Raw genomic sequence first — 19,618 nt, forward strand, 5'->3', positions numbered from 1 at the left:
TAAGTTTGCGGGACTAATGCATAGAGGAGTAAATATAAAAGACATGGAAAAGAAGTGCTATTCGATTGACCAACAATAGAATTTTCAACAATTAAATAACAAAGACATGAAAAAGTCTACATTAATTGAAACTCCCGCAGTATGTGTACCAGGTTAAAGCTAGGCCCAATTTTTATTCCAACTTTCCTTATCTTAGTTCCATTACGAGATCGGGACTGCCCATGTCAGCCAAGCGATGGTGGCTAAATATGAGTGCCTATTCGTGAAATTGACTTTAACGAATAATCTGTGTTTTTATGTTCAATTTTAAGTCTTTTAATCGATAAAAAAATAATTAATTTGTAAAAATTTGAATAATTAAAAAAACAAAAAATAGCACCCCTGTGTTATAATGAAAGTTTCATATCCCCCCAAAAAGAAACGATTTGGGTGAAATCCCTTTTGCCCCAGTTTTGGTGTGTAACTGTTCATCAGAAAATAATAATCAGAAGCCAGTAACGAAATGTGTGTTACACAGTGTAATGTGGTTCTGGACACATGCAACAGACCGCTCACTGTGCGCGAAGTAGTAACCATCAAATTGCGTCCTCTACAGTCTACACTCTACAATACATCATATGCATAAACAGAAGCCTTCTGAAGTCATTCTTGAGGCTTAGACAGCAGTCTCACACTCTGTATATGTATGACCCAACATTATAGGCTTCTGACACAACTGGTTTGTCCTGGTGGCACCTAGAGTAGGATGTTTTGATGAAACCTAAAACGTAAGGTGAAACGATTCATTTCAAGACATTTAAACTGACAATTACAGATCACTTTGGCATTCAAAACTTACTGTAGGCTTATGGTTCTTTTTTGAAATTTCATCTCAGTCAATATTCTAGCTAATTCAGGTTTTGATGGTATGAATTTTTTGATGAATTTGGCTCATCGATATTGTCTATATCCCATTTTAATATTTCCCATTTATTCGTCCTCTTCGGTTCAAATGGATATTTTTCAAAAATGAGTCTGAAAATGTAATGAGTTGTAGGTTATAAAACGAACGTATTTTTGAAATAGCAAGCGTTCAAATTGACAGTGACTCAACTAAACACGCATTCAGTTCAGAAGATCAGAATTCAAAAGATGAAGCATTATTTCCACTGAGCTCCGAGTTGTTTATTCATATTGCTGCCAATTAGGCTACTATGAATTGTTGTGACCGCAGGACTCCAAGCAATCATGACAGTGAATCTTATACATTCAATGCACTGATTTCTGACTTTGCATTACTTAGGATGATTTAAATACAGTTTTTCTAATCTGACACCCGAAGCCAGCGTTTAGAAAATCGTTGTAGTTCAACTTAACTTTAGATATCGGTAACTTTTCTAGGCTAACTTCAGTGAGTCGGATGGGCCACGTCATATAAATAATTAAATGTGACATCATCCTAAAACTCTGTACATTCTGCAGATTACTAGCCTGTCTTTCCTGATGTCAGTTTGACATTAGGCCATTCGTTTGACTAACCTCACACAACGAAATGCCAGGGCCGTATTTCCAGCCTCTACAATTATTTTCCCATTCGTTCCTTCACTCGGCATCTGCTGATAGCTCCAAGAGTTGCACTGTTTGCTATTCCCGCTGCAATTAGACGCCGAGCAGCCTATAATTTTATAGCAGAAGTTACCAGCCTAGCCGAGGATCACGCAGAACCACCGTAACCTCGCAGGCGACGTTAATCGAAAATGGCGGCCAATTTCCATTGTTGCGCACACTTAGGTATATATGGGCTTTGATCTCGTTATGTTCGAATCCCATGCCGCATTGATTATGTGGAAGAAGAATGCTGGACTGGTGGTTCACGTAACGGCTGGTCGAAGTTTGAGGAATGTTGGATTTGAATGGGGGATTCCCCTCTGAACAACAGCGTCACCAATATATAGATAATCTAATATTTCTATTCGGAACATTTTTCAAATCATGAACACCCATTAAATCTAGAAAATTTAGGGAAAGGATTGAATGAAGTTAGATTGAAAATATGTCGGCTTTGTTGCTTATTTTAAGCGGGTCAATTCGGAGCAGACTATGATCGCACTGAACAAAACTCAGCCCTATAAGCGGCCACTAAAGAACTGGTTCAAAATGAACACTTACAGCAAACTATCATGAATTATTCATGACATGAGTGTACTAACTTGGTCCAATTTTAACTATTCTAAACCAACATTTGTTTGACTAGATTCTTTAAGAATCATCATGTTCCCTAATGTCTGAATGTGCGGTGGCCATAAAAGTTTCTGTCTATCATAGTTAGCTTCACAACTCTGCGAAACTAGAAGACACAGCATGTCCCTACATAGATAAACATGCACTAATACCCCCAAACAAGTAATAACAACAGACTAGTTCTTCACGAAAAGTTTGGATTATGTATGCCCTAACAATCAGAAGCGATGGCTCAGTGGTTAACATGTATTACACATCTTTGATTCCATGCACACCACCTCATCTAGTGTGTAATAAATGGAGTGTAATAAATGGACCCCAAAAAATATTTACGGTAGGTTGTTTCAAAAAAATTAGCTCACTACATGTCAGTGTTTGCTTGCCCTGTTGGGAGTGAAAACATGAACAAATATTGCATCAAATTTCTATGGCATTTTATAGATTCTCTAATATAATGAAATTTGAATTGTGATTTACATTAACCGATTTAATTTAACCGATTTACATTAATATGAAGGACATATTTCATGCTGAGATGGATTGTTGGTTTAAAACTAGTGATGTCTGGAATAGGAGGTAATTTATTTTTTATAACATGTTTTCGGGTGTCCACTGCGAACATGACTATGGACACCAGGTTTTGTTCAGTATTGCTGGAAATCTATTGCCTTGCTACAAATATTTTTATTACAAATTTCTTTAAACCTCATAATTTTAGATTGCATTTGTCGTCATGTTGGGTGGATATGGTGCTCATACATATTCAAATTCATCCTAAGTTATGTTTGCTTTCTGTGTGGTTTGCTGTTGTTACATTGTTTTGTATTTAAAGATCAAAATTAAATTCATTGAATGATTAGCTCCATATTGTCTTGTCATTGTTTTTTTCTTCCAGGCAAGCAGAATACTGGAATACACAAAAATTTATTCTTACAGATTCAGATGATTTATTTCTAACATGCAAGAATAAACACGAAAATTAAAGCACAAAAAAATGACAAACGTGTATAATGACAATCGTAAGAAATGTAATTAAACACATAAGAATTCATACAAGTGAGAGATTCTTAACAATAGATAAGGAGTCGCGAAAGACTGTGACAGTCATCTAAAATTTTGAAGGCTTATATACACTTAAGTCACATTTCATTTATTATATGATACTCGTGGCCTCAAATTTTTTTTAAAATCACTTTATCAAATTTTTGTTTCCACCAAATATGGAAACAATCTCTTTTTGTTGATTTTCAAAGCCTCTACAGAGTTGTGAATAAAACACATGCTTGTGATTAAAGTTACTTCCAAAAGCGAATTGATGTTTGAATTTGGTCCCAAATTGTTGAGTTTGCATTAAATGTGAGTAAAATAGATTTTTGATTTTTTTTAGTACATTTTACTCATAAAGTTTGCTGCCCACCGTTCTTTTGTATTTCAACTTGTGACGATCAAAAATCGTTGTCCATAGTAGTAAGCAAGTTTCTGATGGTATTTTGTTTTTAAACCTTCAGACTTGCATATTTTTTTCATGGAATCATAGTGTTCCCCCCTCATAAATCTAACTATTTTTGTATAGTCTTCCATGGTTTGCGAATATTACCCCTAATTACTCAATAGGTCTAAGTGATGTAAAAAATTTGCTTTATTGTCTGTAAACTTTAATTCTGTGTAGGATTATAAATTGTTTATTTGAAGAAATATTTTCAATGGGGGAGTTTTTTTACTGTGTGGGAATTCGTTGAAAACCCCAGAATTATTACCGGTAGTTCCTTGTTTTCTGCTTGATTCAAAACAGCTGTAAGAGGGCTGGGAAAGTGGGTAGTTGTAAGTGGGTATAAATCTCTTTTTAGCTATTTTCTGTTTTACTTACATTTTTCCTGAACTGGTGTATTTATATTACTACATTTGTTGGTATTATAAATAACCTTAATAAGCTGGATTATGAATCATATGGCGAACCATGTCCAGTTATTTCGTCACCAGTCTGCCAGTACAGCTGTACGGTCTGACAGTACGGTTAATCCAACTCTGGTATGTGAATACTGGCATTGTTTATTTAACTAATTGATTGCTTAAAATGTGTGGATTGATTAGTAGAACAAGCTGTACAGATCAGCAATTACAGAATTATGAGATCTACCCTGTAATAGCAGAAAGACTAGCAGTTCTCTTGCATATACTAGGAATGGTACAAAACCGGAAAATGTTTGCATCATGTATGCTACAGTTAGGCCGTGTCCGAATACCGCTGATAAAAACGGATTTCCTGCAGTATTACATTTTAACATAGATAAAATTCTTCGATAAAGTACATGACTATGACCTGGTAGACTATTTGATTTTTTTCATTACCAAAATAATGCAAGCCAGCCCCTCATGACCAAGTAAAAATTGTTTACAAATTTGATTGTTGCATATGCATGAACTAACATACAAAACTGTTGCCAGCCAAACTTTGTTGCACATTATTAAATTGAAAAGCAGATAATGTTATTTTAAAGAAATTATAAACATATCAGAGAATTAGTGAACAACAGGATATTTAAAAAGTCCAAGATTGAGCTCAGTAAATCAATTTATATGACAAATTCAACATTTATATTATTCTTCAGATCAGTATAATATATTGGCAGCGCTCTGTCTCATCATGCTAAGTGTTAGGAATATGTTCTGATTACTCTGCGTGGGTTCGCAGGTTTGAATCCCATGTGGAGATAGTTATGTGCTCATGGCCCCCTTCCGGAAGTTTTTAGCACTAATGGCCCCTCTGTTTATCATTTCGGGGTATTTATAGTGTCATTATTATTGGTAGATTTCAAATTCCATTATGCTTGAACAATTCATGCTCATCAACCATATAAGGCAATGAAACTAGTAAGAATGGGGAGTTTTCCTGTAAAAGCAAATGGGAAATCAATTCTGCGCCCTCATCCGATCGCTCTGTTTCCCCCGGTTTGGAGCCGCTGCAGTAAATACTTTTGTGTAAGATAAATATTTTTTGATTCCAGGATACAATGAATGGCAAAGTTGGCATTAAGGAAAACCAATTATCCAAAATTAATATGAGTGACAGAACCTAGTTTGAATTGAACTTAGCGCTGTTGTCTGAACCTTTCAATTTGTAGACTAATAGCGTAAAACTGATTTGATATAAAATATTACCTGTAGCAGAACACGTAAACAGCTTTTAAAGTGTACCAATTTGTGCATGTAATTACAGCATCAGAGAATCAGATTATATTATGCTCTGAAGTCTCAGCAGAGTTATGGATGACTTATTGTGATTTTTGATTTGGTAAATGATTGAGTACTATATCGTCACATATAAGCCTAGTTTAAAACTAGAGAAAAGTTGCCAAAAGTGTGTGTCCGCTTATACGTGCATAACTCTGATCGGACTCAAACGAAAAGACATTATGCTAACTTAATTCAATTCTGCAACAATTTGCTGTGATAGTAGGTCCATACGGCGTGTTACAATTTGCAGCGTCGGCTCATATGAGTTTTTTTTTACAAATTCACTCTTTTATGGGCATTTTTAGGGGATCGGCTTATATGTGGGGATATATGTATATATTTGACTTAATATACCAGGGAAGAGACATCAGTAGGGCTGTCCAAAATCGAATAATTTTTTGATTCGAATCGAATATTTTTGCCGAATCGAACTGAATAATCGAATATTATTGCGCAATCCTAAATCTGTCTCTATTATACAATAAACACCTGCCCATCGATGTTGTGGTAACGTATGTGCAGTTACATCTTACTTACTGTTGGTATTTTGTAATAAAATGTTTTCAGAGATCACACGCTTGTATGAACTGGTCGAAAAAATTGAAGGACTCCAAAATTTGGGTCTCAAACTGTTGAGTGTTAAGAGTAAAAATTGCACAATTCAAAAATTGCAATTTGATGACAATATTTTTTGATGACTATAATATTGTTAGTGTACAACAGCCATCAAAATCCAAGAGTGCAATTATTGGTCTTGGTATATAGATGGATAATACAGTATTGCCATCATAAGAAATTACAAATTATATTGAAAGTAGGTATTGCCATCATAAGGATCCCAAAACAACTGTTTCAGCTTTGAGTTGCTTGCTCGTATCATGTTCTTATGAACTAATTCAACAGCTTCAAAACGATTCTATTTATAGAACTATTGTTTTCTAAATTGCCTTTTTTTCCTTGTTCTGTCTCAAAAACGTCATTACCGATTATACCTTTTAAGTTATGATGACCATGCATGAAATGGCTAATCACGTGCCATCGTGCGGGAATTAGTAATGACATGTGTTATCACAAAATAAAGGCGAGGGAAATACCGGGAAACCAGTTAAGCCGGGAGCGAGAGTGGTCTAAGCTCGAAACGCCGCTGCTTGTTCGATAAAAAACGTCCTGCAAAGGTGGTTTCCGCTTTCTGTACCTAATTTTAGCGATTCGAATAATTTGTGTTTCGATTTCGAATATTTGGTTCGCTTGGACAGCCCTAGACATCAGATAAATGGAAAATGTGCATTGACAAATTCACATACTTTTATACCAAATCCCTTTTAATTTATACCAAGTTATTTATTCAAAATTTCAATTTGTATGAATACACAGTGAACTTTTTAGGGACTTGGAAAATATTATTGATACCTGCTTGGTTTAGTCTGGTGTAGAACTTTTAAATTTCAACTTTGTTAGAATTCTGTTTAAAAAATGGTCCACACCTTGAGCCAAATTATATTCCAGAGTTTACTTTGTTAGATTATAATGAAATTAGTGATTGCTATATTTTTCCAGTTTGCCATAGCCTTTCCCATTTACACTTTGAAAGTTATAGCCACATTGTAGTATATAAGCCAGAGTTATATTAGTGGTCGTGCTCGAAGACTGCAACAACCAGTGAACTCAACTCATTCGTCTTATTAAAAAAATAATTAGATATGACATTTAATGTGACACTGTCTTGTTGCTAATTCTAGTTCTCTGCTTGTTCTTTGTAATGTTCAATTTGGAAAATAATTGGTCACACATATATGTACTTCCAAACCTCGAAGTAAAATTTTTTATAAAAATCAAGCAGTTATACATCTCTCGAATAGAATATGAATTTTATTTCCTTATTGCATTGCATCTCAAGGGGCTCCATTTAAATATTTCTACGCTATTGAATCCCTGCACTTAGCATCAACTTTTCTGCGTGTTGCCATTTGTTTAATTATCTGGCTCAGGTGCCGTAGATTGCAGACCCATGGGCTTTGCAAACCACCTCACGGCGGAGAGGAGTCCAGCAACCCTCTCGCGTGTGATTATCGCCCACTGGATTCAAACCTGGGAACAAGCGCAGGGTACACCAATCAAATGTACGATGCGCCAGCCGTCGAACAAAAACAGGTTTTGCAAAATTGTCCTTCATCGCCCTCTTCGACTTTTTCGCCCCCTTCTGTATTGCTTTCGCCAATTGGACGCGATATCGCCTACTTTGGGAACAACTGATCTAGACAAATACTTATTATAAACTTATTAACACAATGTTCGGTCGTTTGTGAGCTGAACTAGTAAAGTTGAAGCTAATTTGTAATAGATAAACGTGTGTTTGTGAATTTTATCCTCGATAAAAAACTAAACTATTATTTTCAGATCTTAGTTTAACACTTAAATTGTAAGAGTCTGTTAATGTATGAAGATGAATTCAAAAGTAATGGACCAGGCTAGAGCGAAACAGTCAGATCGTCTCATGACATCATATGACAGGTTTAAAGAGAAAGGATTTCTTTGCGATTTCAACATCAACGTTGGTGAAAAATCATTCCGAGTGCATCGTACTGTCTTGGCAGCCTCTTCAGAATACTTTGAAGCTATGTTTTCAAGCAACTTGAAGGAAGTTCATGATGGTCACGTTAATATGAAGGATGTCGATCAGAATGGGATCGCACAATGTGTAGAGTTCATGTATAAAGGAAAGGCAGATTTGAAGATAGAAAACATTCAGCATATCCTGCATGCTTCCAATCTTTTACAAATGGAGGAATTAACGAATCTTTGTTTTCAATTCTTGGAAATTAACATTTCTCCGATAAATTGTCTCTCTGTGATCAACTTGGCTCAAATGTATGATCGCCATGATATAAAACAACAAGCCGAACAGGTTGTGGTCGATAATTTCGAATCTGTTATTTCTACCGAGATGTTTCCATTCATCACCAAATCAGATCTCTTGCGTTACATGAGAAATGAGACTTACCAAACATCATGGAAAGCTGTGGTAACATGGGCAAAAAGAAAAGATAACGTAGATGTTTCTGAACTTGTCAGCATCGAGCACTATCCCTTTAAATTTCTTCTACAAACTGTCCTTGAAGAACCTATTGTTAAAAACAATAAAACAGCTGAGAAATCGGTAATCACTGCATTATTTTCTGATGTCAAAAAACTTGAGACAAACCTTGATATTGATAACTGTTTTATCTTGAAGAATCTTTCTGAAACCAATCAAATTCCTGAACAAACAACATTTAAGGATTCCATTAATCGATTCTTGGAGACAAATTTTGAACGAATTATCAAGAAAAATGAATTTCTTGATATCAACAAGGATGACATAATAAGACTTTTCAAATCTTCAGGCACAAAGTATTCTTCTGAGGCTGTCAAATACGAGGCGATGATGAAATGGGTGAAACATGATGTCAAAAATCGAAAAAAATTATTTCAGGACGTGTTTAGTTTCATTAAACTTAAAGATTTATCTCTTAAATTCCTAAAAGAGACGGTTCGACTTGAACCTTTAGTAAAAAAATCAGAGAAATGCTACGATTCTCTTGTGGATGAATTATTTTCGAGAGCAAATGAAAAAGTTGTAGAAAAGTCAAAGTCAGATAAACCCTTGGCTTTACCAGATTCAAGCTCTTCAGAGGATGATGAGGAAGGATCTTCTGCCATTCGAGGTGCATCGGGTTATGACACTGTCAGTTCCAGACCAGCTAATGGTAATAGAAGTAAAAGTTTATCATATGTTAAATACTGAAAATCAGGGATAACGAGCCTTCCCAGTCAGTTTTCATGAAATAGGGTTCTCACACTGAATTTGGAATATCTCTTAGGCTATCAAAACTTTCATTTTCGGGCTAAAAATTCTGCCTCAGATTATCGGTATTGGCGAAAAAATACTATAATATTGAAGACCTTTTTTATGTTCAAGTGCATTAATAGGTACAAAACTAAATTGCACTAATTTTACAAGCCTTTTCCAAAACCGTATCTATGAATAAATTATAAATTCTATAGAAATGAAGTAAATTTCAATTCAACTGATGTCTCTGACCCAGGTGTCTGTTACTGAATAAATTCCCTCTGAGGGAGGCATTGCCTACCTAACATGCTTGAACCAGTGATGTGTAATCTGTAATGCCATCTCACAGTTAAATTCAGCGCTCTAACCACTAGACCAGAGTGGTCCAAACCCAGGCCCGCGGGCGACAAGTGGCCCGCCTCTTCTTTGCGGGAGGGTAAACAAAAAATCGCATTTTGTGTCGTCATAATAATTGCCAAAAAAAATCTTTTGCCATATTGTTACATCACTAGTGTCACTGAACTGACTAGTGTTATGGCTAGCTGAGACAACTGGCGAAGTTAGATAATGTGCTTGACTAGTTTAATTTGTTAACTGTGTTCTAGCTTTCTATGTTTTTGGTCAGGAACAAAATAGGCTCAATAGAAAATTAAAAATCTAATGAGGAATCTATCAACCTAGATAAATAAATATTAATTTTATGGCCGGACAATATAATTCCTGCCGGGTGGTTTAACGCAACCAGCCTAAACAGTATTACAAAAAATGTCAGAAAAGTTAGGTATTACCCTCCTGTATCTCAAATTTGGTATAAAGTTCGGTAATCAGGTAATCTGCAGTTATTTGTAAGTTTTTTTGTAAACATGAGTTTGAAAAGAAATCTGACCAATTCAAACAGATTTCTGACTGAATATAGGAGAGGAAATAACCCAATGCTTGCTTGATATGTGTGCAAGTTGTGTTGGTGATATTCTAAAACGGCATTTTCTCTGTTATGAAGACTTTGAAATCTCACACTAAATGTAGATATTGTAAGATTGTTGCACATTTTAGTGAGTTTTTTTGGTGGTTTTGCATGTTTTAGCTTGATAAATGACAAATAATGATCAATGTGCAATAACAATAAAAGTGCTTGTTTTGTATTGCACTGTTGACTTATTCTTGGCATTATTGTGGCCCATGAACAATACAAAAGTAATAGCGTGACCCGCGAAGCCGACAAACTTGGAACTCGCTGCACTAGACCATGGCATTGTCCCAAAACTCAAATAACCACAAAAAAGCTCAATTACATCTAGGTACCATAATTTTCATTCTTTCAATTTATAATTTTTACATATCATGGTACATTTTAAATATCATTGAACCCCTCAATCACAAGCATTTTTGCTTAAATAAGAACAAACATTATTTTTGCTAAAAGTTTTGGTTTCTGTTATCCAGGTGCAGAATCTCAGTCATCAAGTCAAACTACTTCTGATCTAAGAATCATCAACCAACAACCGTCTGGTGGGAGGACGTCATGGGATTGGTTGCGTGGATCACTGTCAGGAAATGAAGGAGAGGGGAGTATTGTCATCACTTACTCATTTCCTGCTGGAAGTCTGAAGGTGAGTTAAGAAACAAATTTAATTGTTGGTTGGAGAATAAATTACAGATTTACTGGAATCAAGATTCTTAATAAGGTTTTTGTTTTTAATATCAATCCCCATTGCACATTAGTAAATTTGAACATCGATCAATTAAAATATATTTCCTGAAACAAATACCAGTGCAATAAATGGAAAATTACAATTTGTTGAAAGTGATATTTAGGGATGCCCATAACCTGATAGTTTGCCTAGAATTCTTTGGTACAATTATTGTTATTGTGAATTTCATTTCTTGATTCATTGAGGGGTCACAAATATATATCTTATTGTCAATTAAGAAGTAAAATCATTATATATGTCAAAATTTACTAAATACAACATGATGTAAACAAAAACGTGGTTGGAAAATAGAAAATTTTCTGTCATACCCTTTGATTTCATAAATGCTCCAAATATGGTGATTTTGATATAATGGCAAATACATCCCTTATAATAGTACTGTCATGTTACTTTTTTATGCGATTCTTATTCATGTCTTTTGCTCGGAACAAGGCCCTATACAAGCAGCCACAAATATTTAGTAGGGTGGTTCACGTGACCAACTGGTCTGTTACAGCCTCCTCCACCATCAAGTTCATGCTTCAGAAAACGAATAACTGGCTAAACAATCTCTTACGTGTTATAGACTGGTAACTGGATGAGAGGCTGTGGTTCGCCACTTGATTAAGTCGTCTTATTGGCTTTTCTCTCCCCAGGATAAATATGTTAATTCTGTCAAATCTTATATTTAATGAAATTTAAGCTATCAGACACTGATATCTGATGATATTTAAGGAGATATTATTATATCGAATTTTCTGGTTCTGCATTTCCTATCCAATTTATTTCATCCTAGGTGAGGTGGTTGTCATGGGGATTTGAACCGAGATGTTCAATATGTGATGTCAGCTAAGTTCAGTCCAACACTTTAACCATTAGGCCAGCGGTTCCAAATATTTTTTGTTTGTGCAGCGCTGAATTATTGGGGAACTTGTCAATTTTTCTCTGCCTGATTTTATTTGTAACCACTGCGTTAGGCCATTGCACAGTCCAGAAGCTTGAAAGAAGTATTGCTAAATGTTTGCATTCGCTCACATGAGTTATTGCTTCGCATAGAAATATACAGAATCAGGCAGTATTTTGTATAATGTTTATAAGGGTTGACTCTGGTTCATGCTTTGTCCATCTATAATTAATTTAAACTGGTATGCTAATTGAATTCAGTTCTAATGGAAATCAAAGCTTTGAAAGGTTTGTTATTGAGAAAAAGTTCGAATATAGAAGCCATTTGTGCAGTAAAATCATAACATAGCCATATATAGATCATGCTTGTTGAAACTTGAGTAATATTAAACTCGTGGTTTGTTTAGATTTAATTTGTTCATAGAATTTAGTTCTTCTATGTTTAATTTAGAATTTGATTCAATGGTGCAGTAAAATCACGACAAGCTAAATATTTAGCGGGCTTCCTTATAATTTCTGATTTCAATGTTTAATTAAGTTGTTGGGTTGTCAAGTTGAATTAATCTATTAAAAACGCAAAGTATTTTGTTAGGAAATTTTAACTTCTGCTAAACTTTCATAGATATTCTGATATTTATATCAGTTTAACAAACCCTCAGGTATGAGAGATTATTAGTTTTGTTTGTTTCTTCAGGGGGTTTCATATGAAGCTCAAAAATTCACTGAATATTTGCCATTGCATGTTGGTGATGGACGGATATGTCTCAACTTACTCAGACAAGCATTCAATGCAGGATTGATTTTCAAGATTCAGGAAGTTGGTGACAGAAGAGGAAAAATTATTTGGAACGATGAGTTTCCTCATAAGACTAATAAAACTGGAGGACCAGAAAAGTGAGTAATTTGTGTGTTTTATGTTTGATGGGTATTTACTTCCTAAAATGTTATGAAATAGGGAATAAAACAAATTCAAAATCTTGTTATGTATTGCACTACAAAACAATTAAAAATCCTTGTTTTGGTATCTAAATCGTCATTTATGGGAAATAATAAAAATGGGATTCACAACCCCTGGTATTTAAGTTATTGCTCATAATGACCTTGGGATTTATTTTCAAAGCCCAAAGACATATTGGATAAAATAGTTTTCCTAAAAATTATTCAAATTTATTCATTTGGATTTTACCAACCTTGCTCAAAAGAAAACTAAGCTCATTTTTATATGAAAACGATTTATGTAATTCAGAGTGACTTAATGTTTTTTAACTGCCAGGGTCTGGTCTAAAATTCTGGACATATCCACCTGACTATTATGACCACAACTTGTATTTATTAAATAGATTAGAAATCTAAATTATGATTCTAAAATGTTGTATTTTAAGCTTATGTACTACGTTTGTGGTTCTCTGTACCAATGGTTTTCCTATAATTCATTCTGAACAAAACTCAAGACAAGTTGAATTTTGACATTTATTTGGAAGCCAGAGTCATAATTTGTTCCTGTTAAAAAGCTGCAATTTCAGACTTTGCACCAATGTCTTAATTTAATTTATTTGAATTTTCTCAAACCCTTTAACAGAAACTAAAATGGTCGCTTATGATAAATTTAAATGTTGGGGCTCTTGGAGTATTCGTACCAAAATGGTGCACAACCTGACATAGTATTGTGTACCAGGTTAGTTTTCAGGTTGTGCGTCATCTTGGTACGAATACTTCCGGAGCGCCTAAATGTTTGTCAACCAAGAGTTTTTTCTTCAACTCCCTAGATGCAAGTTCTGTACTGCAATACTCTGAAGTCAGGATCCATCATTTACCAAACTTCCATTCTTTTTCTATGTACATGTTCAATGAGAGTCAAATATTTTTTTCCAGCAATGGATATCCAGATCCAAACCATACAAGGAAACTGCAAAGAGCATTGGAGGCGAAAGGATTTAAGTTTGATTATTCAATACTGGTGAGATAATTTTATTCAATTGACACTCTGGCAAAATATTGCTGTGTTCCCTTTCCCCAACATGCATCCTTATGAATAGTCTTAAATTCCTGAAATAACAAGTTGGATAATCTTCACTTGAAATTGAATTGAGTAATGAACTTGCATTGGTATCAGAAGGTAGATAAAGGGTTGCTTGTTTACATGAAATTTTCTCCGATTCTAATAATTCGACTTGGAAAGCCCAGCCCTAAAGACATCATAAAGTGCTCTACTGTCACAATAACATGATTTTGAAGCTTTTAAAATGCAAATTCAAAAGCGCAATCTTCAATGATATACACTATGTGCAGTGTAGTTTTTATTGACAATATAGGTTCAAGGTCCCACTTTTACATCCACCCAGTTCTTTTGAGTTCAATCAGTTGCTCTGTCGTTTCTTTATTGAAGTGGTGACAAAACAGTGTGTAGGATATGGTGATTTGAATAATATAGGAATAAAAGTTTTTTTATTCCACATTTTCATGTTTTTACCTGTATACAAGGCTCTGCAAGCATCCAATGATATGTAAATGACTAATATTTTTCATAGATAACTAACAGTTGTGGTTGCGCGAAACTAACTACCTTTCCTTGCTATCTATGCCTTTGCGCAGGTGGATCCGTATGCGTCTTACGCAAGGATGCTGTAGCAAGAGTGTAAATGGCCATTCTATTCAATTCAAGAGTCTTGCTGCACACGAACACAAATATATTTCTGTAACAATTCGTCTGACCAAGGTCAGACTTCTTCAGACAAGCATTTTACAACAAGTCTGACCTCGGTCAGACGAAACGTTACAGAAATATATTTGTGTTCGTGTGCAGCAAGACTCTTGAATTGAATAGAATATTTTTCATAGATACTGTAATTTTACCAGTGACAAAAAATTAGCTCTGTAGCTTGTAGGAAATATCAAGCTTGGATAGATAAATAAATATAACAAAAACATGACTTCAACAGATTATGTCTGAATACGCTGCCGTATTATAGTCAGTGTATAGATTAATAAATTCTAGTTTTATCTTATTGCCTCTAATCAAAATTATATTTTCACTTCGACATATTTTTTCTTCCAGTAAAAATTTCCTTCCACTTCTCAGGCTTCCCTCTCGTGGTTCCGAAGTTGACGAGATCCAGAAAGATTTCCTACAACACTGATTGTACTGTTCCCTGCATAGGATACTGAACTTGCTTCATTAAATCTACATCAAATACCAAAACAATATTACCATTGGAGCCATTGTGCAAATTATGTTCTTGATCAAATATTACAAATAAAGAACCAATGAAACTAAATATCATAACAACATTTCATATTCAGAATTGTATTTTGTGCCATTTGTGTAAGGCAAATTGACAAATAAGTAAAATGCCCTAGGCGGCTGAAGCTTAGGACTTAACTGCGCTGGCATCGTTGATTACACATTGCAGGTTTAAATTCCACCCCCTCACCTCTCCCATGGTCTATTAGTAGGCAAAAAGAAAAGATTTTGAAACTTTCAAATAAATAGTTGCTCCTCACATATTGTTAGATATCAGTGACTGCTATCATATAAATTAATATTTTTGAGGCATTTTTTTTATAATTCTCTAAATATTCCTGTTTTTCCACAGTCTACAACACTCTGGGTGAGGTAGCGGGCATATGATTGAACTGGGGTTATTTAATCAGACATGCCAACATAGTCGAGTCCAAACACAACGCTAATAGGATGATTGTATTGCCAATATATTTAATTTGGTGGAATCAATCAGCAAAATGTATTCGCATTAATTCTTTATTAATTATAATAGGTTAAATAAACTGGCATTTTGAAGTTAGTCAAGATATCTGAAAATTGTTCTGACAATTTGTGTGTTATACACGAATGCCCATTGGTTCGTACTTTAACAAAAATTAATTAATCAAGTATGATTTGATTTAATAAATGTCCAACCCAACTCTGTGGTATTGAGCTCATGAATTAGGCTGTATAGATTATGTGTTTAAATATTATCAGTGCTAATTGTTATCCACAACTAAATATATTATTAATCTAAGTTTTAATGTCGTTCTTATGCATTTATTTTTATGGCATATTGTATACTTTTTCCGTAGGTTCCCCACTGCTGCTGTTAATTGCACCACATTCCAATAGATCTATAGATATACTATAAGTTCCTAATTGTCAACCACCACTGTATGTATCTATAAATATCCTAGAGTATTTCATGTATCAATTTCATAATTACGCAACCAAGCAAAGTTCTGTATAATATAGGGTACTACCGAAGTATGTGAACCAAGATGGCGGACCCCAGAACATAGTATGTGTACCAGGATAGGGTTTAGGCCATAAGTTAAGGTACAAATACTACGGGAGTCACTCGGCTAGTCCCCGAACTCATAATACAACTGAAATAAGAATAAAATTATGGCCTAACCCTTCCTGGTACAAATACTACGTTCCGGTGTCCGCCATCTTGGTTCACATGCTTCGTGAATCGGGAGTACCTAATATATATAAAGCATCTGACAATATACAAATCAAGAGTTCCAGCGAAATTATTTTTGGAAAAATGTGACTTTGTACACTTTTGCACATCAAAATTTATTTGTCTTTGTGCTTAAGTGTATTCTATGTGTGCGCGGCGGTGTGGCTCAACGGGCCAAGCGTTAGGAATACGCTCGCCACCGCACCTCTAATTACTCTGCGTGGGTTTGCAGGTTCGAATCCCATGCAGGGATGGTTATGTGCGAGAGGATTGCTGGACTCCTCGCCGTCGTTGGGTGGTTCACGTAACCGCTGGTCGGTTACGGCTTCCTCCACCACCAAGTCCATGCTTCCGAAAAACAAACAATACAGTAAAAACTAATCCCATACCCGACTTGGAATGGTAACCGGACGAGAGACCGTGGTTCGCCATATGGATAAGCCGTCTTATCGGCTTTCCTCTCCCCCGGGATAAATATGTAAATCCTATCCCTATCCTATCCTATGTGTGCTCGAACCAATTTAACATAAACGAATGTGTTAATATTTTTATAACAATTTATGCGACCAAGCCAATACTATATTTACAAACCATTAAGAGTTCTGAAGCAAAAATACCACTGAGTTATTGTTCCAGTAAAATATTTTTTTATATGTTTCAACTTTATAAATAATTTGATATGCATTAAGTGTTTTTCAAACCAATTTGATATAAAGAATGTGTAATCTTGCAAAATTGATTATCATGCTGAAATTGTTTCAATATGGGGGACGGCTAATTTTTTACTCCAAATGTATAAAACCAGTCTTAGGGTCAGGCCATAATTTTTATGGCCAATTTATTACACTATAAGTGGTATGGAGTCCAATTGTGAGTACTCCCGTAGTGTGTGCACCAGGTTAGAGTCAGGCCATAATTTTATTCCAATTTTCCTTATTTTAGTTCTATTACGAGTTCGGGGACTGTCTGTGTTAGTCAAGTGAATATCCCCCTGCCCATAGGTTTCGGTCCTCTTACACAACTTGATGTAAAGTAAGCGAATAAAATTAGTCACCTCCATATTGGTACACATACTCCTGGAGCGCTCAGTTGTGTATAAAATAACAAAGTCCTTGGTATGGAGATTTCTGTCTTCAAACCAATAATATTTCAGCAAATGTGCTTTCAGTTGACTTTTTAATAATATAGTTTAATAAATGAATCTGATTGTATGACAAATTTAAACATTTTTATTACTGGATAAGCCAACATGAGTATCAGGAATGTCCAATCTGATTCTAATAAATATCCAAGAAACGTGTCCTTTACTAAGCATTAGGAATATGTTCAAAAATACCATTTCAGTATGTATTTACATAACCGGTACTAGATTGTTTATTCGGCCACTCCCTCAGGGGTGCGCAACCTTTAGGGCCAGATAGAAATAACTGGGTAAAACTGCGGCTACCAAAGCTTCATTTAACATACGATAGTCTTCCTTGTAGTTGCAGCTTTATATACATACAGCTTTATATACATACATGCTTTCCTGTAGTCGCAGGCACAAAAATTTTGGTTATTGATCTTATGACTCGAGTAGTTTGCTTTGCACGAGCTAGCTGTTGGACTCAGGTATGGGCTTCGCAACGTAAAGGGACTGAAATTACAAAAATAAAAACTCGTTTCATGGGCCACATGTCATTCAAATATGGCACCACAATCTATTCTTCAGGGCTGCATTTGCCAAGTGTGCTGCATCTGGCACACCCCTAACATACACAAAGAACTTGTATTTACTACATCTAATGCTTATGAACTAAGACAAGACAACTCGATCATATAGCTTGTGGTTGAACTACCATTTACCATAATTAATTCTGAAGGTATCTGAACAGCGAGGAAATTACCAAAAATAAAAATTTCATTCCACAGTATGATAACAAATATAAAATAAAAAACAATTCACTGCTTTTGTCCAGAAGTAAGACTAGCTATAGAATCACCTACAGGGACAAGGGCAATTTCATCTGTTTTCGTCTAACCCCAATTGGTATAAAACTCTAAAATGCTAAGTCTGTCACAGATGTGCAATTATTCCAACTTTGTATTTTTTTTTATGAATGTTCTATTCAGTTCGATATTCATTTTGAAAACTGCACCAGAACGAATTTGTACTAAACCATTGCTTCAAGTACAGGGAGATGTGACAACCATGACCTGTGGTCTTTTCTATCTCATGTATCATCAAATGCTCAGGTTGTGGAATTTGGAAACATCAAAATTGACATTGGAAATAATGTATTGTGTTCATTTGAGTGCCAACCAGAACCTCTTCTGAGTGTTTCTTGTCTAGAGCAAAGATTTTTCAACCTTTATGGAGGAGAGGAACCCCAATAAACATTTCCAAGGCTTAAGAACCCCCTGTGTAACTGAGGCTCGGGTCGGGTTTCATACCAACGGGCCTGGGTCGGGCCGAAATTGATCTTACCTCTAATGTAGAGAAAATGAAAGTCTCTCATGAAACACACTCATTATATTATATCCGTGTATTCAATTATATTTTTAAACAAGATAAATATAATAATATAGACCAGGGCTACTCAACTATTTTTACCGGAGGTCCGCATACAAAACTTAAAAAAATATTTGGGTCCGAACTTTCCAGACATTATATTTCGGCTTCCTCAAGCCTCGGCCGACTGATGATTATTAGCTAATCAAGATTGTTTGTTATGGCGTTATAGTTCTTTTCATATATATTTAAATCTATAAAAGTGATTTTCTAAAAGGAAACTCCAAAAGTGGGGCTAAATGATCCAAAATGAAGAATTATGCACGGTCCGAATCGAATACCCGAAAGGTCCGGATTCGGACAGCCTACAGCCTTGTGCAGAGTACTTTGTGTGAACCCGATATCTTTTCTCAGTACTGAGTTTCGATTGAAACACAAGGAATAACAAGAGTAAGGAAAAGCTCCGGAAGTATGTGTACCAATATGGAGGTAACTAATTTTGTTCGCTTACATTACATCAAGTTGTGTAAAAGGACTGAACCCTATCGGGAAGGGGGTATATCCACTTGGCTAACACAGACAGTCGCGAACTCAAAATAGCACTGAAATAAGGAAAATCTGAATGAATTATGAACCTGGCACACATACTACTTGAGCACCCTTCGAAGGAACATACACTTCCTCCTTATTGTAATAAAATAATTGTCTGGGGAGTAGTTTTAGGATGATTAGGATTGATGATGTTAGGATAATGTATAACTTTGTCTTATCACTAGTAGTATCGTCAGTGAGCACC

General features: G+C 35.2%; 2 protein-coding genes and 1 long non-coding RNA gene across 3 annotated transcripts in view; 2 read left to right on the plus strand and 1 right to left on the minus strand.

The window, feature by feature from the left end:
- The window catches only part of LOC144422696 (uncharacterized), a 486,406-nt gene that overhangs the window by 47,966 nt on the left and 418,822 nt on the right, over positions 1 to 19,618 (plus strand). The window lies entirely within an intron of this gene.
- LOC144422712 (uncharacterized) overlaps positions 1 to 19,618 on the minus strand; it is a 38,469-nt gene that overhangs the window by 12,182 nt on the left and 6,669 nt on the right. The window lies entirely within an intron of this gene.
- LOC144422697 (uncharacterized) lies at positions 7,873 to 18,679 on the plus strand. The gene is made up of 5 exons (XM_078112424.1): positions 7,873 to 9,200; positions 10,727 to 10,893; positions 12,572 to 12,771; positions 13,750 to 13,834; positions 14,957 to 18,679. The coding sequence occupies exons 1-5, from the start codon at positions 7,892 to 7,894 to the stop codon at positions 14,981 to 14,983; spliced, it is 1,788 nt and encodes a 595-aa protein (XP_077968550.1). The 5' UTR covers positions 7,873 to 7,891; the 3' UTR covers positions 14,984 to 18,679.

This window comes from Styela clava, chromosome 5 (assembly GCF_964204865.1).
Source record: "Styela clava chromosome 5, kaStyClav1.hap1.2, whole genome shotgun sequence".
NCBI classification, from domain to species: domain Eukaryota; kingdom Metazoa; phylum Chordata; class Ascidiacea; order Stolidobranchia; family Styelidae; genus Styela; species Styela clava.

Bases quoted from the DNA above. Each gene is read 5' to 3' on its own strand.
- LOC144422697 (XM_078112424.1), top strand. From the start codon at position 7,892: ATGAAGATGAATTCAAAAGTAATGGACCAGGCTAGAGCGAAACAGTCA. The intron at 10,894-12,571 runs GTGAGTTAAGAA...TTGTTTCTTCAG, and splicing joins TTCCTGCTGGAAGTCTGAAG to GGGGTTTCATATGAAGCTCA. The intron at 12,772-13,749 runs GTGAGTAATTTG...ATTTTTTTCCAG, and splicing joins AAAACTGGAGGACCAGAAAA to CAATGGATATCCAGATCCAA.